The sequence below is a fragment of the Sander lucioperca genome, chromosome 22, assembly GCF_008315115.2.
Source record: "Sander lucioperca isolate FBNREF2018 chromosome 22, SLUC_FBN_1.2, whole genome shotgun sequence".
In the NCBI taxonomy this organism is placed as follows: Eukaryota; Metazoa; Chordata; class Actinopteri; order Perciformes; family Percidae; genus Sander; species Sander lucioperca.
The window spans coordinates 13,656,972-13,679,983 of record NC_050194.1 but is presented as its reverse complement, the minus strand read 5'-3'; the positions used below and the strand labels follow the sequence as shown (position 1 = coordinate 13,679,983).

Below are 23,012 nucleotides of genomic sequence, written 5' to 3'. Positions count from 1 at the left end.
ACAAAGCTTCATTTCTCAAAAAACCCATCCTTTAATTTTTTCAATATTTTTTATTGTAAAAAAATGCTATAAATCTATTATGCGGTCTGACCTTTTGACCGATTCATGTCAAACCACTGTTGGTGAACTCCGCTAACCCCCCTACACATTGCACAAATCTTCTTTTCTCAAAAAAACCCATCCTTTAATTTTATAGAATTTTTATTAGACAAAAATTGCGCAAATTACGCACAAACAAATTTGTGTAGGTAACTATGAAAACACCAACTTTGACATATCTCAACCAAAATAAATGCTACCAACACGAAACTTTAGATCCTAGTTTGCCATGACCCTCTGGGGGTCCCCCACACATTTTAAGAAGACTCGGCCATTAAGGGGCGCTGTAGCCTACGTAGACCATTTTCGGCCCTTCTACTCAATCAATGTTAATGGAACATTTGCAACGGCAACGTACCACAGACCTTGCGGCTCACACATGTCGATATTTACTGACATTTGCCTCCTCAACGTTACGCTTTGGGTCCCACTTTCGCGCGCTCCCCGGGTCGTCGGGGGCTACTCACGACCCTGTCATAACTGCTTGCAGTTATAGTTATTTATTGTTTTTCACACAGTGTACATTGAAACAATTCTTGTGGAACATGTACCATTCCGGTTGCTGGAGTGCAGAGATCTTGGAACCATCTTCTGCATGAGTCAAATTGGGTCTACAAAGATAAAATAAAATAATAAAAAAAAATATTTAAAAAAATTAAAGGATGGTTTTTTGTGCAATGTGTAGGGGAGTTAGCTGAGTTCACCAAAAGTGGTTTGACATGAATAGGTCTAAAGGTCAGGCCGCATAATAGATTTATAGCATTTTTTTACATTAACAAATATTTTAAAAATCAATGGATGTTTTTTTTAAAAAAAAAATAAACTTTGTGTTATGTGTAGGGGAGTTAGCTGAGTTCACCAACAGTGGTTTGACATGAATCGGTCAAAAGGTCAGGCCGCATAATAGATTTATAGCATTATTTTACAATAAAAAATATTAAAAAAATTAAAAGATGGGTTTTTTGAGAAAAGAAGCTTTGTGTTATGTGTAGGGGGTTAGCTGAGTTCATCAGAAGTATTTTGACATGAATAGGTCAAAATGGCAAGCCGCATAATAGATTTTTCGAATGTGTCGAATAGCCAATGTCCAATATAAAACCAACTTTACCACGGTAGATTTGCAGGTCTGTGGGGAAGGATGAGGTGAATGGTTGAGGAAATCGCAGAGAGCCTCAAGCGGATGGCTCACCAGATGCTACCACGTGGAGAACACTATTAAAGCAACACCAAAGCACTTTTCCTCTTCGGTCCCCCTACAGGTTGGAAGCGGAATTGTCCATTACCGTTCTCATTCGAACTACAGATCCGCTACCCGATCTGGCAAACTTTCATAGTGCAGTTTTAGCAGATAGAGGGCCGCAAAGCGAATGCAGAAGTGCTGTTCACCCTGTTACGAGTTGATGAACCACTGAAACGATTTTGGAAAAATTATTTTAAGGTTCAAAAGAATCTTTGGTGTTGCTTTAAAGACAGAGACGCGGAAAAACTTGTTTTCCCACATCACAACACTTGTAAATACACCTTTTAAAACCTGAACTACAACAACGAGGAAGAGCGGGGCTGGCCCGGTGAAGACGCCGACGGAGCGGACCCGAAGCTACTATATGCCGTGGTCACCGGGGCAAGCAGCCATCTTCAGACGCAAAACCATGCAGGTTCTGGGTGAGTCAGTTTAACATAGCACAAACCCCTCTAGAAGTAGGAACAACATACACTCATCCAGGCAAGTTAGTCTCATTCTCACGTTGAACGCAACATGTAGGGGGGGGTTAATGTTACCAGCTAGGTTAATCTTTAGCAGCTGTGTGCCTTTGTATAACACGCCCCTCAGGTTAGCACTGGCTGATTGTAACATTATGCATTAATGAATAAGACAAAATGATAATTGATTAAGTCATTTTCAGTTAAAATCTCCCAAATGTACTGGTTCCAGCTTCTTAAATGTGAATATTGATTGATTTTTTTTAAAGATTGTAAACTAAATGTATTTGGGGTTTTGACTGTTAGACAAATGTATTTTTAATTATATTATTTATTTATTTTTTTTACTACTTTCTGACATTTTATGGACCAAATAGAAAATAATTGGGAATATCTATAAATATTTAAAATAACCTAGGCCCGTAACTAACAATTATTTTTGTCCTTTTCATTTTCTTTATTAATCATTTGGTCCATAACATTTTCAAAAATAGTTCAAAACATATCCTTTATAATTTTCCAAAGCCCAAGTTGACATATTTATCATTATGACACATTAACATCATTAACCAGAGGATATATTTAAGTTCAATAAAACCACCAAATATTCACATCTGAGAAACTGGAGCAGATTGATCGACTAATCGAATGACTGACTAGTTGCAGCCATGTAATAAACATCCCAATGATAATGCCATCTGAGTAAAGTACATCAACTCAAGACTCAAGTTAATGTGTTGATATCAATTTATTATCTTTTTTTTTTTTTTTTATTACTTTTTAAAGCACCCCATTTCTTTTCCAATACATGTGTTGAACCTTCTTCCTTGCTTGGAATAACTTGAATAGCCCCCCCCCCCCCCCCTCCCGAAAACTCTGCAAAACACAGATGAGCCTGTGTTGCTTCTTTGTCTTCATTTTTTATCCGGGCACGATGCAGGAACTGAGACTCCCAGCTCTCGAACAACAACCCGTCTAAAAACACTACCACACAGATTTCCCCTCGACACAAAGGCCGTCCTGAAACCCGCCAGTCTTAGTTTATATACTGTAAGGAGTTTATGCATGCACTGAGATTCCAACCGAGCATAAAGTAGAAGGTTACACAGGGAATTGTCTTGAGCTGGTGTTTCTGAGTTGTACAAACAGCAGGGTGATTATCTTTTCTCCATTTAAAAGAATAAAAACAAAAGTCCAGTTATTTCTGATCTTTAAGTAAACGTACCTTCAGAAACATCCCCATGAAAACACTGATTGGTGTCTTTATCGGAGGACGGGCTGCTGCGGTCACTGCTGCTGTGCTGGCACAAGAGGGTGCACATTCACAGCAGCTCAGTCGTCACCCATCCTCTCACTACTTCTTCTTCTTCTTCTTCACGCACCAGTTGCATGCTGGACACTTCAGCAGTCAGATTGGGATTGTGCACGTCTCTCTTCCTCTCTTTTTCTCCAGGCTTCCTTTAAGAGCATCTGTGTGGAAACTTATTCCTACACTAAAGAACAAAAAAAATTAAAAATGATAACCAGCATTTACATTCCAGTGCCCAATTGTAAAAACGTTTGTTCTTCTCTCTTTTTTTTTTTTCCATGAGAGTCCAGAGGAGGAGGTCAGAGATCATGTGATTAGTGGGGGTGTTGCTGCTGTAGGAGTGTCTTTTAAATTTCAATAGTTTTGTCTGAAGAAATGTGGCAATATAACTAGACTTTACTGCTCGACACACATACATGAATCATTAACAATTATTAATAATCCCTTATTAATAATCATTAATACCTTGAACACACACCATACCTGACAACAGTATTTTTATCTTTTTTTTTTTTTTTTTTTTTTTTACAGTCAAAAGTGGGCCCTTTTCTAATTCGCCAGAAAAAATGTGAACATGATTACAACAACATTTACATCAGGATTAGTTATGGTAATATCGACACCTAGAAAATGCAGTTGAAGTTGTCGCTCTAAATCTTGAATTCAATACTCATTTGAATATATCAAAATTACTATTATTATCTTTGTTACTCTATAAAACCAATGACTTGTTTTTGTTTTAAATATTCCCATAAATATGTACAGTAAAGATTAAAAATGTGGGCCACGTGATTCAATGCCAGTGAAACTTGGACAGGTACAGTACGTTTCAAATGTGGTTTGGTCATGTTTACAAATGTTTTTTTTTTCGTACATCTATCTCATGCATTGGAGTGACTCCCATAGACACTTATGTTGTTTGGATACTCAATATGTCATGGATGCCAGAAAGCTTTTTTGTATTTTTACATGTCCTCACAAATGTTTCTCCTCATCCCAGCTGCATTTTTTAAAAGAATTTTTCAGTCTCTTGCCTTTACAAACATTCTGTTTTTAAATCATCTTGCGGTCATCAAATAAAATTTTTGATGGCACGACATCCCTTTAAGAACCCCTTAAAGGCATTGGTGACGTTCCAAGCAACTTGTTTTTGTGTTTTTGTTATAATACACTTAATACAAAAAAAAAATAAAACATCAACAGTTAAATCAATAAAGTGTTTTCCAATCCCCCAGCAGGCTGGAGACTAAAGTAACCCATCTTATGTGATTCTCCCCCTTTTTATTTTCTGGAGCCACAGTTACGAGTGCTTGCTAGATATACCTGGACACTACAGACTACATACAAGTACATACGCAATGCAAAAAAAAAAAAAAAAAAACCTTTTTTTCCTCCCCCTATCCTCTCTCTTTCTCCATTCCAGCATAGAACATCATAGAAGAAGACATGGCTGCTGTCCCCTCTCTCTGCAGCTCTGGGAGAAAAAAAGGGCAAAATATCCCTCCTTTCACATTTCCTGTCTCACTTTTATACAGGCAGTAACAAAGATAAAAACATTAAACACAAACCTCCTCTTTAAAAAAAAAATCTATTATCACCTAGTGGTATTACAGGTGGTTACATTCCTCCCTGTGAGAATGGGAGAATACCTCTCTACCCACCCTGAGTCTAAAGGAGCAGGATGCAGCTCAATAATGTCAGTTTGACCTCTCTTTGCCTTACTGTGCGTTGAGAGGAAAGGGTGATATCCCTAAATCCTCTGCATTTCAGCTGAGTAGCTTTTCTGAGAGTAGAGATCAGTCCTAGGAAGGACACAAGGCAAGGTGGCAAGCTGAGAGTATTGAGATGCAACCTGTGAAAGCTACCTTCCTAAATCACTCCCACCCTTCATGCTACCACCCTGCCTTTTAAGAGTAGGAGAGGTGGGAGCCATTAGAGATGTGCGAAGTGACTGAGGTGCTTCGGCTCAAGACGCCGTCGCTGCCCCCGGCTCCTCCAGGCCCTCCGCCGGAAGCCGTCCTCCTCAGAGGTTGGGGGCTGTTCCTCAGGGCCAACAAGCTGGGGGCACCGCGCACACCCAGCCCGCCACCGGAGTAGATCCCCCCCTGCGAGGAGGAGGAGGAAGAGGAAGAGGAGGACGGGCCGGAGATGGAGGGAGGGGCAGGCGGTGGGGGAGGTAGCATGGCCAGGGACTGAGAGGAGGAGCGTGAGGGCAGGTGATGGGAGAAGGGCAGGGGGTGTGGGTGGGCCAGGTCGCCGCCAGAGCCTCGCACTCCAGCCCACTCCCGCTCCCTCTCCTTCTCCCGCTCCCTCTCTCGATCTCGCTCCCGCTCGCGGTAGAGCTGTGGCGTGCTCTGGTGGTGGTAGTGCTGGGGCAGGTGGTGGCGTTGGTGGTGGGAGGAAGAAGAGGAGGAGGAGGAGGAAGAGGAGGCGGAGGAACGGGACGAGTGGTGCACCTCCCTCCCGTCTCTGCCCAGCCCCAGGGCCATTCCCAGGGCATGGGAGGAAGAGGAAGACTCGCTCCTGCGGTCCCCTGCTCCGCTGCTGCTACCGATGCCGCTGCTGCTGCTGCTGTTGTGGCTGCGGCGGGAGTGCTGCTGCGGGGGCACGCTCTGCGGGTGCATGCCGTGGCTCCAGTGGCCGGCAGAGCGGGAGCTGGGGGGCGGGATGTTGGAGTAGCCCTGCATGGGGTAGGCCTCACTGGGGATGCCTGTCAGTGCCATGTTGCTGAAGCCCAGACGCAAGCTCTCAGAGTCGAAGGACTCGATCTCGCTGGCCTGCCGCTCCAGGAGGGTGCGGATGCGTTCTGACCGCTCATTCTGCAGGGACAGCATCTCTTCCTCGATCTAGGAAAAGAGCAGGGGAATACACATGAAAACACAATGTCATTTGTCTTTAAATTGTAGCATTATTAAAAGGTGTTTAAATATTTTATCTGAATCCAAGATTCAAGATTTTGGATTTGCAAACGTGAAACTCTTCGGGAACTCGTTTTAATTACTGCAAATCACGAGAGTGAAAGTTCATTCTCGACAAAAACAATCTCGTTAGGGGCTGTTTGGAGCTCTGGAGATCAAATCACACAATCTTTATCAGCAGATGGAAAGTGTAAATCCTTAAAGTGTAACCCTTAACCCGCTGGGGAAGATCGTGTGATAGACTGAAGGCTCCAGAACAGCTACTGAAAGGACCTTGTGGTGAAAACCATTATTAAAGGTGCTGTTGTTGTAAGTTAATTGTAGAAGTAGGACAGCAAAAAGTTATATTGTTACCTTTCAGTTTACAATCTTCTTTGCAAGCCCAACTGGATTCCTAAAACTCACCAGAGGCTTTTACTACATTTTAAGGAGCTTTGCTTTCATAGAAGTGATTGCCAAAGACTCTAACCCTCTGCTCCAGCAGGGCGCGACGGATAGACACCCTCTGTTCCAGGTCCTTGACTTCTCGATCGTGTTGCGTGTCGGTGTGGATCTTGATCTTGCTCTGGTAGGCGTTAAGCAGCTCCAGCTCCTGCTGCAGCTGCATCCGCAGCACTTTGTACTCCGCTTCCTGGGTCTCATCCAATCGCAGCTAAGAGACCGAAAAGAAAAAGGGAAATGGCATGAAAAATGGATTTGGCACGATTGTATGGGCAAAGAATTGTGCTTTAGTGTTGAGGAAAAGTTTAGAGTTTAACGAATGCAAAGAAACAAGAGGGAGATGCACAAGAGAGAGGAAAAGGATCAGGAGTGTTGAGTTTCGTTAAATCAGTGTTTTGTCCGGGTCACTCAAGTTTGATCAGTCTGGGCCTGTATATGCTCCATTCAATGGTAGGAAGTGAAACATCAAATTAAGTGTAGATGTAAGAAATTGTCTAATTAAAATCACAACCACAACCTGTGGACCTCAGGAAGAATAGTTGTTAATACGTTAACTAATGGGGATCCTAAATAAAATAAAAAAAATATATTAATTACAAACTTCAGTGCATATTCTACTGATCAACTAAATGTATCACTGTAGGTGGGTTTGTGAATAGGATATGAAGCGTTGTATTGACTATTCAGATATCAGTTATCTAAATAAATCAGTATATGACAAAATGTTGCACAGCAGTTGAACTACTTTGACCTGTGTGTGTGTGTGTGTGTGTGTGTGTGTGAGATGCCTGGCTCCAGGGAACCGATTAAATTTTGATTCAAAAGACATTCTTTGTTTAAAAAAAGTTTTTCTGACCTAAGGATTGAGTTTAATCAGTGAGTGGGAAACCTTCCCACTGAGACTTTAACCACAGCATGAGTACATGTGTGGACAGACAAGGGCAGCAGGGATTTGGCTTACTGGGCTTACGTGGCATGCTGCCATGTGAGGTAATTAAGATGGCACCGGGATGTTATGTCATTAAAGGGAACCAGACGTTTCGTTATGTCCCGTCCTCTTCCTACTATGTTTCATTCATTTTAAAGCCTGGGATTTGTGTGTGAGTGAGTCCCATGCTTTGAGGGCAGTGGAGTTTAGAGTGGGGGTGGGGGCTGAAGCTTATATTTGACTATTTAAAAAGCAAAACCCTCCTAAGTAGTGGTGGAATGTAACTAAGTAAATTTAGTAGTATTTTAATGATAATTGTTTCAGGTGTTGTACATTTCATGGTTCCAGCTTCTCAAATGTGAGGATTTGCTTCTTTTCATTGTTATAATTTCAATAATTTTTTGTTTGCTTGTTTGTTTATTTATTATTGTTACAGGGGACATTTTTACAGGAGTACTTTTACTTTTGATAATTTAAGCCCATTTCCCTGATTATACTTGCATACTTTTGCTTAAGTAAACAAAACACAAACTGACAAAATTATGGTAAATATAAATTAGGTTAAAGTGCTCATATTATGCTCATGTTCCAAGTTCATAATTGTATTTAGAGGTTATATCAGAATAGGTTTACGTGGTTTAATTTTCAAAAACCACCATATTTTTGTTGTACTGCACATTGCTGCAGCTCCTCTTTTCACCCTGTGTGTTGAGTTCTTTGTTTTAGCTACAGAGTGAGACATCTCACTTCTGTTCCATCTTTGTTGGGAGTCGCACATGTGCAGTAGATAGGTAAGTACTGCTAGCTAGTCAGTTGCAGAGTATGAGGGCGTGCTACGCTAGCTAGGCGAGCATTATAACGTGTTACAAAGTGACGTAAAGAAGAAGATATAGGTAGGTATAGAAGTAAAGGCTGGACTACAATAGAGCTGTTTGGAGCAGTTTGTGAACAGTGTTTTGGGCTTTTTCACTTTGGAAGCCTATTACATGCACAGAAACGAAAACACCAAAAAGCATAATATGAGCACTTTAAATCAAAATAACTCATTTGACTGTATTGTAGTTTTGTTATGATGCAGAATAAAGTAAAGGCAATTAGTAAAAAAAAATGTCCCGCTATTTAAAAAGATCATGTTTAATCCCTACGTACTATAAAGATCCACATCTACTGTTCTCATCTCAAACTGACATTATGGTTCAATGAGCTCTAGTTAATGTAATTGTGAAGTGGAAAATAAAGCCTCGGTACAGAGACATGATTGAACCTCAAACGCATTTTCTTTCTTTAACATTTATCCTCTGAACTAAGATCTAAAATTTTCAAATCCGAGAAATTCAGGTAAAAGTACATTTGGAGGACTGTAGGGGAAACAGGGTGGAGATCACCACTGAGGTACCAGGAGGAGGCTTGTTGGCGGGCAGCATGGCAGGCAGGCAGGTAGGCAGGTGGGCGGGCGGGTAGGCCAGCCCCCCGCGCCAGGGACAGCACTGGTGGTGTTGTGCGAGTGTGAAATGAATGACGTCTCCTTGCCTTACTCACAGCCTGTGTCGACAGCATATCATTGATGGAGTGGTCATACTGCTCGGCCAGGATGGCCAGCTTACGAGTCTGCTCGTCCTTCAGCCGCTTCAACACAGCCTTGTGATCCGACTTGGGTGTGTTCTCCAGCAGGTGGTTGCGCAGGGCCTTGTATTGACGGGTTTGGATCTTACAGGTGTCCTGGAACTGACGCTTAATCTGCAGCTCCTTGGACTGGAGGAGAGAGGACAGAGAAGGAAGCAGCTGGGCTAAAGTGCTCCTGTGCTTTTATAAATGAACATGGAGATGGATGTTAAACAGAAAATCACTGAGAAAAAGACATTTTGTAACGACTTGCTATCAATTTTGTTAGCAAAATGCTGACACGACTCTGATGGCAAAAATGTAATTTTAAAAAGTATAAATACTGTACCTGTCGAATCTTTGACAGTGAGAGCATCACGGGAAATTGACTCAGGCCCACTCATTTAGTACACGTAATTTTGGCATTGTTATAGGATGCCTGACCAATCTTGCTGAATTATTACTAAACAGTATAATAATTATTTTCAATTGTGGAGTAGTATACTTAATTTCAAATTAAAAGAACTGTGCTCATTTTATAAGAGTTATATTCATACAGTGATTGATACAATGAATCCAAGGTGTCTACTAACATTAAATTCTTATTTGTGTGTTTTTTGTCCGCTTTCCAGTGGCGGACAATATGCCCGTGTCTGTATTATTCGGTTTGCATGACTACTGTAGATTTATGCAACAAAAAATGTTTTAAACTTTGTGATTATAAATGGATGCAATTATTTTATTGCAATGAAGGCCACTTTCAGTCACTGCCTTTAATACAATTCCTAATTATGTAAGGACAAGTAAATGGAATGTTTTTTTACTCTTAAAAGGTATTTTCTTACATTTAATTAAAGAGGTTGACTTATAGCTATGCAGATGTGCATTTGTCAGGTGATAATTATTGAACAGGGCTGTTTAAACCCAATGTTCAGAAATATGTCAGATGTAAAAAAAACAATTTCAGAAAACGGTAATAACAAAAATGTGATTAATCCGCATTGACATCTAAAGTAAAAAAACCAAAGAAAGTTTTTCGAAAAAATAAATAGGTTACAATATTATTTAACCTTTTTGTGCAAGTTATAATCATTAATAATTAATGTTTATATTTCAGACACACCTGTGTGATGACTTAGTTTGTTCCTTTCATGCACTTTAAATTAAACTTGTGATTCGGCACATGAGACATGGATTCAAATAACACATCCTTCTTGTATGAGGCCTATAATGATTATATACCCATCAGTTAACATCCCTAAACATATTTAAACCTTATATTGAATTAGAAATACTACTAAACAAAGTCACAGAACATTATGTTAGGCACCACAGACGACAGCAGAGATAAAATGTGTGATACAGGAGGAATGATGATCAACAAAATGATAAAGGGATCTTTCAATACAATCAGATTGGCTAAAAACAAAAAATCATAAAAAGTAAACAAATGAAGACAGCGTGCAAATAATGGAAACAAAAATCATAAAAACAAACAAGACAATGATTTCCACACAAAATAATTTATTTTGTTGTGTAAAGAAAAAAAAAGAATCTGGAAGTATGACAAAATATTTTGCTGTTTGCGAGCACACAGCCATACAGTACGCCAACACTCATGCAGCTAAAAATGAGAATAAAAGGACAACAAAATGGCTGCCAAACCGAATGCAGTACTAGTCTTATAAATAAAATATAAAAGAAAAAACTCAAGGTGATATAACTCTGTAGAAATGGTGTCACAACAAAACAGATTACAAACATGTAAACATACACAGAGGAACAGGAAATAACTGATACTGGAACACACATTTAAAATCAATGGCAAATAAGTTACATTCAAATAAAACAATGTTCTTAAAAAAGATAGACCTCCCCAAAAAGTGCCCTACTTTTTGTCATCTGCCTGGGTCAAATACAGTCAAGATACAAGTTTTCCTACTCAATATTCCTCCATGTAAATGGCTCAAATGTCCTCCTTCTGTGACATACAGCACAGGGCACTTTTCCCTACATAATTAGCATTTATAGGCACTAATGCACTTTACTCATCTTAACCAGATTTCCCTTGCAAACATGCACATTTTACAATGCTTATACTCTCAAATATATGCATGTGACAACTGCACATTTCTCTTAAACTTCATTCAATTAATGTCAAGTTTTCTTTTTGGTCCAGCTGAAGTAATCTATTAAGCAAAAATAGTGGAAAAAATGCCAAACATTCTCTGGTTCCAGCTCCTCAATTCGGAGGATTTGTTGTTGTTCCCCATCGTATATCAAAGTAAACTAAACATCTTTGGGTTTTGGACTTTTGATTGTGCAAAACAAGATATTGGAAGACATCCTGTTAGGTTCTGGGAAGTTGCATTTTTGCATTATGTTTTTTTGATGTTTCATAGACTAAACTTTTAATGATCGTTAAAGTGATCTGTTCTCCCACTTTTTTTATTTTTTTTTTTAATTTTTTTAAAAATGGTCTTTGGGACAGTGCAAAATGAAACAGATGTCTGCTATTAGTGGATATCTTCTTTTCATATGATGGTGATCTGCTCAAACTTTCACATTCAGTAGTTGCATCAATCTTTGGACTTATTTTCTGATTATATGTCTCAAATGATTGTCTATATGGCTTCATATAAATTAAGCTACATTAAAAATATTAAATAGGTTTTTATTAAATTATACTTTCCCTACTCCAAAGTATATCCTGCTTTTGTATGTTTCCACTATAAATTTCAGATACGTCACTTCACAAGCGATATTAACATTTGTGCAAACAGTTGTAACTAGGCACTCAACTGCTGCACATTTAAAGGAATATTATGGGGGAAATATCTGAATGTTTACATGGTAAATCCTAACAAGAGTATTGCAAAAAGGGCAATAATAATAATAGTATATCTAACTAGAATCTGAAAGATGATTTCACCAGCTGTAAATAATATCCAATGATGTGTTAACATGAAACAATTGAGCTGGACAGGCTTATTATTCCAGCTAAATGGCCCCAAACTTTATATGTAAGACCTTCCGCTAACTATTTCCCACTTGGACTTTTAAACAGAGAAACTACACTTCTCAGCGATATCAAATGTCCTACAGTGTTCCCACATCTTTCTGTTCAGCTGTTTATTGCACTTTTATACCGACTGAGGGCTAGTGTTCAGGGTGGTGTTAGTGAAATCAAAGTTTTTTTCTGTTGTTTTTTTCACAGTATTCCACTTTGGGGGGTGAAATTATAGCCCTGAAGCTATGCAACACTGTAATATTTGTTCTAAGCACTGAGACAACAGTGCACCCTCTAAAATAAGACCACTATAAAGAAAAAACAAAAGATTGCACAAAACCGGTCTTAAAAATAACCATAAAAATATTTGTCTTACAAATTAAGAGCAAAATAATGAAATAAAATTTAAAAAAAGAACTTTTACAAAAAGCACAATAATGAAAACTTCACTGGGTTTGGTACAGTAACAAAGGGTTCAGCTGCATGTTTACGTTTGCAGGGCTCACTGAATCAACAGTGCGGCTTGTGTGCACACATGTATGATATACGCCTGTTTGGAAAAGCTTCAACAGCCAAAATCACTTTCAGCCTGATGTGCAGCGTCAAATATGTCTCATCTTTAAGAAATGTGACCACAAACCATTTGGGGAGTTATGTAACAAGAGAGACATGTAGGCCCAAATCAAAAAGACACACAAACGATGGTTGAACAATGGAACAAAGAGCATGATCACGCTCACAGACACTCCCACACTACCAGCATGTTTCACACTCTTTCCTTCAATTTGTCTCACACTCTTGCTATCTCCACGGCCGAATTTTCCTCCTGACAAACCTTCCAGATGATGTTCGCCTCAACCCACACTCCCACTTCGCCTCTTCACGGAACAACCTCTCTTGCCTCCTCTGTCTCTCCCTCTCTCTCCCCCTCCTCTCCCTCTGTCTCCTCTCTCTGACCTCCCTGGGCAGCAGTCGGGGCAGCCTGCTTGGGTTTTCCTTCTTCAAGAGGCCCAGAGTCTGGAGTTTGATCCAGACACTGAGCGGAAGCTTTTTAAGGAGCTTTCCAGCAAGTTTTAGCACTATGGAGTTAGCCAGGTCTGCCAGGACCCCGAGGGGGCGTCTACTGAAACGCTTCACCCAGAGGAGGCCCTTGGCCAAGGGGGAGGTGTTACTGCAGCGAGCCTGATACTCTAAAGGCAAGCTCTTTAGGGGGACTGGGATTTTGGACTGGCGCCCACCCCAGTTGCGCCCTGCTTTGGGAAACATCTCATAGAGGTTACGCTCAGCCATGCCGCCCAGGACTGACTGGCACATAGCAAACAGGGGCCGAGGCAGGCGGAAAAGGACGCGCATGCAGAGGCGGTTGACTTTGCGGGGTGCGTACTGGAGGAAGTCGCGGGCCGGCCTGACAATCAGCACCACCACCAAGTAGAGAGAGAGGAAGAGGGAGGGAGAGCTGAGGAAGGAGGCTGAAATCAAAATCATGGGGATGTAATAAATCCCCAAACTGAGGGCGAGTCCTAAACTGAAGAGGCCGTTGGCCCAGAGGCTGAGCGACAGGTATGTGGAGAGAGAAAGAGAGCAGCATGAACGAAGGAAGAGGTACGAGAAGAAGAGCGCCAAGAAGGCAAGCTCCGCGGAAAGAAGAACAGAGGCCACCGAGGGCAGAGGAGGTGAGCGACGGAGGGAGAGGAGGAAGATGGAGAGTAGCAGCAAAGTGAGGTTGGAGGGCTGGGCAGCAGCGGAGAGGGAGAGGAGGAGGCAGATGGCGTGAGAGAAGAGTGAAGGGAAAGAAGTCTGGGTGGGAGGAGGGGGAGGAGGGGAAGTGATGGGTTCGGGGTCCAGCTCCTCTGCAGCATCAGGGAAGTAAAACTCAGACAGCTCATCGATCACTCGGTCACGGAGTCGTCTCTTTTCTGGGGACAGGGACGAGATGAACTCTGACGGACAACCGTCAGCCACGCCCCTGCCCTCTTCTTCCTCGTCATCAGTGTCGACATGTGCAGTTTTACTGGGATCAACCTCGTACTCCCACTGCACCCCTTCTACTTCCCTCACTATTGTCCCCTCTTCACTGACTTTCCACTCCTCCCTCTCATTCTCATCTTCTCCCTTTGTTATATCGTTGTCATCGAACTCAACTTTCCTTTTAACCACAGGGGCACTCATACACATTTCATCATCTTCCAATACTGCTCCATCAAGCTCATTCTCACCATCATGCATCTCCCTCCCCTTTTTGAACTCGCCATCCCTCTCGTCCTCCCCCTCTACTCCTACCACCCCCACCTCGCTGTCCTCTCCCTCCTCACTCACTTTGAGGCTCTTGGGCTGCTGGCGGACCTCCACGGCGTGTTTCTGACGCAGCTCCTGCTCACGCCTCTTGTTATACTCCATCTGGTTGGTGAGCTCCGTCTGGTGCTGCGTGCGGATCAGGTCGGCCCGCGTACGCTGCACCAAACCCAGCTGGCGGAACTCCAGCTCCTGGGTGGACTCGTGGTGACGTAGAAGCATTGCACACTCCAGGTCCTTCAGAGTCTGCTTCTTGTTCAGGTCCTAGAGAAGAATAGAAGATGATAAAGAGGGAGGGAGGATATTGTAATATCGTGAGGAGAGGAAACTTGTCGCAGGACACATTTCTCTACAAATCTATGTTTAATATTGAATCCTACTGGACTGATGGCTGCTTAAAATAGGTTTTAGGAGAATTGAATTGCTGATCCAACATTGACACGGCAATCTAATAAAAAAAAATGGTACCTCTCGGAGCAGGTCTTGCTCCAGGTTGTGGCGTGCCAGCAGCATCTTCCTCTTGTACTGACGACACTGTAGCTCATAATACTGCCTCTGCCGCCGCAGCAGGCCTGCCTCTTCCTCGGCCTGCAGCTGCTGCAGACACTCCTTCTGATGCACCAACCACTCTTGTTTCTCCCGCTTTGGTGTTGACTGGTTCTCATTCAGTTCCTGGAGTGGAAATAAATGAAAGGCAATGAACAGAAAGTACAGTAGCGTTAGCTGAATGGGCTGAAAGATCAATGCTGTTTGTATAGTGTTAGTATGACGTAGGTTCATTTTAATTTAAGTCAGTTTAATGGTAAAAATAAATGAATAGAAGTTAAATTCTTGTTGAGGTAAATTGGAATGTGCCATTAGTAGCTGGTCGAGCTGATCAACAGCTGTTTTATTTACTCATAACAGGAACTGTGCTTCTATCTATAATTCTCACAGAAATACTTGTGGTTGTCAGCTGACTGGTGAAAAACCTAGAAGCACCTCTTTGAGCTGCTCCTTGCGTTGTCGATACTGCCGTTTCTGGGACTCCAGCAGACCCGTCAACTCCTTCTTTTGCTGGCCCAGTATGTGCTGCTGGAACTTCTTCTCCTCAGTCAGAACAGCCTTTGTCTGAAAAAAACAACAAAAAAAACAATCTCATTACTATCAGAGCTTTTAAGATAAAAATATGGAATATTCACTATATATCAGGTAGCTTTTTTCGGGATTTTCCTAATGACTAATTTGTATACACGGAGGTTTAATCTTAGACTAGTCTAAAAGTAAGAAGAATTAGAAACTCAATAACCAAATTGCTGCTAAAATCAATACGTCCCAGGTGTCCACTCCGGGCGCCCGGTTAGGAATGCGCCTCACAAACCCGGTGTGTGGTGTAATATTTGATGAAATGCTTCTTGACATGTCTGCATCTCGTATTCATCCAACCCTCCGTTCTCCTCTCACTATGGGTCACTCACCCTCCACCAGCTCACCTCCTTCTCAAGGATAGCCTGGTGCTTCTTGGAGAGCTTTTCTCCCTCCATTGAGAAGCTGTTCCTCTGATTCTCCAGCTCTTTGTCCAGTCTCAGCTGGTGCTCGTCCATCTCTGCCTTCAGCTTGTTCTCCAGGCCCATCAGCTGCTTCTGGTGCTGCCGGCGCATTCGCTTGTACCTGTGAGGAGACGCAGGGCATGAAGTTAGATAGAAGGAAGGTAAGCCCTCTGATTCGCTTATTTCAAACAAGGTTTTCACTTTGTTTGAAGGTTTTATTTGTTCTCTGTTAAAGTTTAAAATGCACGGGTGTCCGTTTTATATATTTATAAGGTGTGGACTGGAAAGCCTTTTCACACTGCAAGTATGATTAGGAGCTATACAAATAAACTTGAAACGTGTTGGCTTTGTCTTCCTTTTGTAGCAATAAATGGCACGTATTCGCATGTGTCACCTTACCCAGACATCTGCTCTCTCAGGGCCGAGCCCTGCTCATGTTCCTGGATCTGACGAGTGACGAGCGAGGCTGTCCTGATGGTGGCAAAATGGTCTCTGCCTCGACGACGCCTCCCTCCTCCTCCTCCTCCTCCTCCCCCTCCTCCTCCTCCTCCTCCCCCTCCTCCTCCTCCTCCTCCGCTGCCTCCCCCTCCACCGCCAACTGCAGACAATGCTTCTCGTAGTGGGTCAACCTCTGGCTGATAGGGATCATCGTAGATGTTGTCATGGCTCTACATAGCGAAGATAGAGCAAAAGAGGAAAGAGAAGCGAGGCAAAGGATTTATAAAGACAAGTTTGCGGTGGTTTAGGATAAGGATAGATATTTTCCACTGACTAGTTGTTTAGCTAAACGTCATCCTAGTATTAAAAAAAGTGTTTGCATGTGTAAAATTGGCCTGATAACAAGTTTGTCCAACTCCAGTATTTAAGTAAGACAAAGTGCTAAAAATAAGTAAAAGGGTTATGCTTCCAATACCTTTACAGAATTTACTCACTGATGATTGTATGCACCTTAAAACAATTTTTTATTTCTATTATGATATTAGGATGATACAAGTCTTAGGAAAAGGCTCTATGTGAAACGGATGGACATGGTGCAGAATGTGTCAAAGAGAGTTTTGGGAGGGACACTCCTCCTCAACATGACCGCCCACAGACAGGAAAACATTTGGACTGACCAGGGGCTTGTGCAGGACGGAGCTGTTAGAGGTGACGGTGTGCTCTCCCTCCTGCATCATGGCCATCTCCCCGCTGTCGTCAGAGCCGTCTGCCAGGCTGTTGACTGAGCTGCTCTGGGAGCTGGCACTGATTGACATGGATGGCAAAGAGTGGGAGCTTTCCATGCTGTTGACTGTGCCGGTGCGCAGCATATACTGCTCCACATCCTTACGGTAAAGAAAAAGAGGACGTTTTGTCAGGTGGTACAAGTGTTTTGACCAGTTTATGTGACCAAATGTGCTTATCCTATGAAAACCCTTCTGAGTAGACATACAGTAAATATGAAACAAACTAACAGTGAGACACAGGCTAACACTATAAAAGTGCAGCCCCACATTCTTAGAATTCCTTCACTTCCTTTTTTTGGGGAACAACCAACTGGAATTAAATGATGATGCAAACAAAGGCCTTTGTATGGAGAGGAAGGGGCCCTAAGTTCACAATATATATTCACACGTACAATACAAAGGCAGGATGGATGCTAAAACCAGCTGTTATTCCTTACAGACCCTGATACTTGTTTCTTCCTCTTCAGAAATAAAAGGTTTTTTGCAAGCTTCATTTTTAAGGCAGCTCATACTACTTTGTTTGGTTTAACTAGACTCCTACGAACTTTAGGGTTACTACAGGAACTCCGTTACAAAGTTTCTTGTGAGTTTCTGAAGGTTTGGAGGGATTTCCAATCTCACATTTACAACAAAATGTGAAGTAATGAGTGTGTTTTCAAGAGTCCTTGAGTCATGCTCGTGGTTAGCAGGAAATGTGACACAATGACCAAAAATTTGAATTCACTTCAAAATTCACACCCACCCAAAAATCAGACCACTCAAAGCACTGTAATGTTTAAAGTAGAGAAGTCCCTAGGCGACCCTAAGAATCAATATTGGTGCTGATCTGTATCTGCTAAAATAAAGCGGAACACATTTGATCCTTTCATTACTGTACTCTACTGTGTTTTGTCAACCTCGCCTGCTAGTGTTGCAGCATTGCTCTCATTTATGACAGCAGGTTTCTACGGTGCGAGCATTCCAACCAGGACTTGGATCAGGTAGCTTGTGAAAAATAAGGTTTGCCAAATTTAGTAGTCTACAGCTGTTATTTCAATGTGTCAGATACACATTCAATCAACATTTAGGTAAATTGGTACCTACAATCAGTATCGGATTGGACACCCAATGTTAAAGGACTCGGATTGGGGACAAAAAAAACTCGATCAGGACATCCCTAGTTAGTACATTGAGAACCAATAGTAGCCAGTATTTATCCATCAGTCACTGCGTCTCTAACCTCTAACGACCTCCCAGACTTATTTTTTAACCTCATGTCTCCCTACAGCTCTGTTGGCCTCTTCCTCCCCTCTGTCCCATTCTTACCTCTTCCTCTTCGCCTCCTTCTGGTGCGGGGCCATTGTGTGCCTCATGGAAGAGGATTTTCTTCATCTTCCGGTACTGAAGGTTGTCCAGCTCGCGGACAGCGTCCTTGGTGCGGGCGATCAGGTCCATCACAGCTGTCATGGGACGCTCTCTGCATAGGAAATGGTGCTGGGTGGACAGAAGGGTTAAGAGAATGGATGAACAATAAAATAGTCACAGGATTCTGAGGGTCTGAGATCAAGAAAGAAATGCAAATTAGTTGTGTTTCCATCAAGTGGTTTGGAGCGAGTTAACAACGTAGTTTCATCAGAAGTTGGAGCTTTAGGCTACGCATGGCTGTAAGCTGCCAGTAAACGGAGTAGAAGTAGAGGTTGCTAGACGGAAACAAAACATTTGCCTCTGCCATCTAACCGCATCTAACCCAGAACGAGAGAAATGGAGAGGTCTTCAGGAATTTGGTTCAATTGAGCAAGTTTGAATTGTTCTTTAATGTCCGTGAGTATTGACCATGTGTCATGCTGTCCGGAGACATGAAAGACACGTTAGGGGAATATCAGGGAGGACGCCGACAGCGGAAACACCTGAATAGTCCTGTGAGGAAATGTCCGCTACGTTAGAACTTATTCATCAAAGGTGTTTCCACATCCCATTTAGCGAATCAACTCTTTTCGACCAAAGGCAAAAACCACCTCAAGCAAGCGTAAAACGTTTTTGCATAATTGAGGAAGTTTTGACGAATTTTGTCGTTTTTCCATTCGGCTTTTCAAATGCAATACTTCAAAATGTGCGTCAATATAGGTAAATGGAAACACGACTACTGATGCTCACACATTACACCTCCACTCACTGTTTTCCTTTGATATTAGGCAAAGGCAAATCATTTGTTTCCCCAACAGCAACAAGCTGACCCGCTTGTTATGCCAGCACACATTTGACCCTTGTGTTGTCCTCCCGTCAACCTTGACATTTTTGACGCCTTTTTTTCACGGTTTGTTTTTGCTTTTTCCAACGTTTTAAATTGTAAAATTTTTCTTCTACACATTTTCAGCGGTTATTTCTACGTCCCATATTCCCTGATATAAAACAAAAATTGAAAACGGGTCAATGTGACCTGAAGTCAACACAAGTCAACTGGAACAGCAAACGTAAACAGAGACTACTTTAGTATTTATTTACAGCTGGTTGTAACTAAAGAGAAAGGGTAGCACTTTATTTTGAAATAACTAATTCAATTTGAACACCTGGTGTACAAAAAGGAATGAAATATATTTGTTTGCATCTGTTGAATTTGATTTCTGTTATTAATGAAAACAATACAATATACAATAATACATGACATATGCAGATTGGCGCAGCACTTGAGAGCACTGTATGTGCCCTACACACATAATGTACATCACATTATTTTATTAGAACATACAAATTATATTCATTCCTTCAATTTCAAACAATTAGTTCCCTGGCTAAAAACTCTAACAAAGAGATAATCACATGTTGCCGCCTGCCTTCATGTACAAAATCAAACACTTTGTACCTTGAGCAGCACATCAGAGGTAGGTCTGTCCTGGGCGATCTTTTGCAAACAGGAGTCCACAAAATTGCGGAAATAATCGGACCTGAAAACGATAAAATTGTCATAAAACCACCATTAACACTGGGATGTTATGATAATTGATTATGATATGATATCAAGCAGCTTGTAAATGACCTAACTTCAACACAGATCCATGAATTCAGTTGGTCTCACTCAATACTTTTTAAAGCTCTATGTGCTGACGTTTTCATAGTACAATATCAACTTTTAATTATTCTTTGTCAGTAGTTTTTTGCAGGATGTTACAAAGCATTTAAAACCCTTTAACATGTGCCTATTCTGACTGCATACTGGGGTGACACAGGAGGTGTTGTGGGTTTATATTGAACAGAAATGATAAAACCAATGTGCTTCTTGATTCCCTGTGATCTGCAAGCACCAAGTCACAAACACTTTATTGTCTAATGTAAAACTAACTGCAACAGACCGAAGCTGCAAATTCTGACTGTCATCATAGTGTTAAGTTAATTTTATTTTCTACAATTTTCATCAGCACTTTGTCAGCCTCTTGTAGACTTCCTGGAAATGTGTGTAAAATCATAACTTTAATCAATCCTCCATCCTTTGAAAAACATCATGTTGAAAGGGCCTCAATAACATTAGAAGCTACTTTATAAAAGCAACATTTGTAACATAATCTCAAGCAACACAAGAAAATGCTCCTCTTTGCCCATTAAACCAACAACAAAAGTCTTATTTGCCTAAAAAGGACATTTAGGAATCTCACCAGTGATTAGACTGCAACACAGGGCTTTCATTCTGGGCGATGTGGTATAAGGCACTCATAGCATTCATGTTGAACAGAGGAGGCTTTCTTTCCGCTAGAGAGTGACAAAGCACGACATAGCGTGACAGAGAGTGGCAGATAAAGAGCAAGAACAAAAAAAGATGAGAGGAGAAAGCAAAGAAAAGGGTTTGATGCTTTCAGCTTTGTGAACACACAAAAGAACACACACTTGTGGACAATGTTACGGCCATCTCTTACCCAGCTCTATGCAGGTAATGCCAAGTGACCACACATCCACCTTCCCGTCGTACTGACCCTCGTCCATGGCCAGGATCACCTCAGGGGCCATCCTGCATGGATGATACAACAAAGCAATTCAGCCTTTTCCTTCTCTTTTCCTTTGATCCTGGACCACCTCAGGGCTCACTGTCACCACATGAATGGACATGAACATTACAAGGGTTAGGCTGCCTCATGAACAACAACAATAATAACCTGTTGCCAATGAATAGTGGAGTCTGATGTACCTGTGAGAAATATGCAGGTAGTGCTGAAAGGTTTAGTTGACAGACAGTACAATACTAAACACTTGCTGGTTCCAGCACCTCAAATACATACAATATGTAAATATCTATTCAAATATGTAAATAAAGATCAGTATGTCAATGAAAAAGAAAAAAAGAAAAAAAAAAGTACAGTTACCCTGCAGTTGTTCAAGTTCGAACTTCACTCTGTTGCAGGTTTTAAATTAGGGCGGCATGATATGATGAAAATATGCGATATACGTTGTTGAATATTGCGATAACGATAAATAAACAGATATTAAGTGTACTTTGTTCTTCCTTTCTGCTGCTTTCAGAATTCTGCTAAAATACAACAAATTGCTTGTTGAATTTAAAACAATGAAATCATTTCCAACATTCTTTTATTAAACAAATTGAACGTTGAATTAAATAGAAAAGGCATTACTAAAAAAAAGAATGACAGTTACAGTTTAAAGTGCTGATATTTTCTTTCAACTGACACAAAATAAATCGCAGTGTCTTTCGCGATGTGTTTATTGCGCAAGTTGATATCGCAATGACGATAAAAAAACGATATATTGTGCAGCCCTACTAGATGAATTTGATGATGAGATGGACTTTCTAGCGGCCACACATTGTTGGAACCTGTGACAATAAATCAAGCACAGCCAGCCAGAGATGAGTAGTCGGCTAATTGAAGTTTGGTGTATTGCAAATAAAACTGAAGCTACCTGCAGAAATAGATAGATAGATATTAGGGGTAAGAGGAGAAATGGGTTTCTTTTTGTGATTGGGGTAAAAGGTAATCACTAAAGATTTTAATATCAAAATACATTTTTAATTTTACTTTAACTAAAGCCCTAGGCCTAAGGCTTTTGTGAAAGGTAAAACTGGAAAAGGTCTGTAAATCTGGTAGACGCTGCCTTTGTCTAGGTTGAAAGGAGTAATAAGGTTTACCGTCTATACACCCTCCTGTTGTTGTATTATAATCCTCATAAGTCAACAACACAATGTGATTTGTTGATTCCTTTATTCGCGTTGCAAAAGGTCAGAAAAACACTTGCCATGGTAAATAAGACTGTCTCCAAATGAACCAGGACCGGACTCTTAAGGATTACAACTTTAAAAATGGCTTCCAGGTATATTATGATGCAGGGACATACTTAGTGGAGCTTAAGAACATCAGGGGAGTTAATTACATTTTTCATTAGCGGGGACCATTTTTTAGTAAAAGTCTGTTGTTTGGGAAAGCCAATGAATACGGACATGAGCACGGTGCAAGCGTTGCAGGGTCAGAATTTGGTGTAATTCTTATGAATCCACAAGGATTAACTGTCATCATCTAATGACGAGGATGACACCGTTATGAGGAATAAGTCTGATGTGTTACCAGTAAGGTGTTCCCACGAAGGAGTTGGCTGGGGCAACGATGGAGGCAGAGCCAAAGTCTCCCAGTTTGACCTGACCCGGCTCCGTTAGCAAGATGTTTCCTGCCTTCACATCTCTGAGAGAGAGAAATGATCAGATAAGAGAAAATGACTGGTCAGGAAAATCGTGAGGAAAACAAAACAAACAGAGACATATGAGAGAGAAAATGGATTGTAAGGCCCCGTTCCGACCTGGTTTTAATATCCGTCCTGGTTCTAATATCTGTCCCGAATGATCTGATCACAAGTGGACAGCTCTAGGTACGTGTGTTTTCACCTGTCCGTAGAATGTGTTTCCAAATGCGCCCTGAGTGACCACTTGTAATCGGATCTCACTTCCCCGCTCTATATGCAAATAAACACGGACATCATTTCCGTTTGCA

The 23,012-nt window shown here is 41.4% G+C and overlaps 1 protein-coding gene across 4 annotated transcripts in view; it reads right to left on the bottom strand.

Annotated features, from left to right (window-relative positions):
- Nucleotides 1-3,373: 3,373 nt before the first annotated feature.
- Nucleotides 3,374-23,012, bottom strand: part of taok2b (TAO kinase 2b) — a 28,343-nt gene continuing 8,704 nt past the window's right edge. Inside the window, exons 7-20 of one of the 4 annotated variants that reach the window (XM_031315811.2) lie at nt 22,593-22,706; nt 20,937-21,028; nt 20,679-20,772; nt 19,892-19,973; nt 18,358-18,525; nt 16,945-17,151; nt 16,229-16,497; nt 15,758-15,950; nt 15,282-15,410; nt 14,769-14,972; nt 14,325-14,564; nt 8,936-9,148; nt 6,497-6,679; nt 3,374-5,955 (exon numbers count right to left, since the gene is read on the bottom strand). In XM_031315811.2, coding sequence (XP_031171671.1) covers nt 5,017-5,955; nt 6,497-6,679; nt 8,936-9,148; nt 14,325-14,564; nt 14,769-14,972; nt 15,282-15,410; nt 15,758-15,950; nt 16,229-16,497; nt 16,945-17,151; nt 18,358-18,525; nt 19,892-19,973; nt 20,679-20,772; nt 20,937-21,028; nt 22,593-22,706 — 3,127 coding nt within the window. In that variant the 3' untranslated portion in view covers nt 3,374-5,016. Of the gene's footprint in view, nt 5,956-6,496; nt 6,680-8,935; nt 9,149-11,356; nt 14,565-14,768; nt 14,973-15,281; nt 15,411-15,757; nt 15,951-16,228; nt 16,498-16,944; nt 17,152-18,357; nt 18,526-19,891; nt 19,974-20,678; nt 20,773-20,936; nt 21,029-22,592; nt 22,707-23,012 lie in introns of those variants that run through there. The other 3 variants (XM_031315812.2, XM_031315809.2, XM_031315810.2) reach the window with 3 other exon arrangements.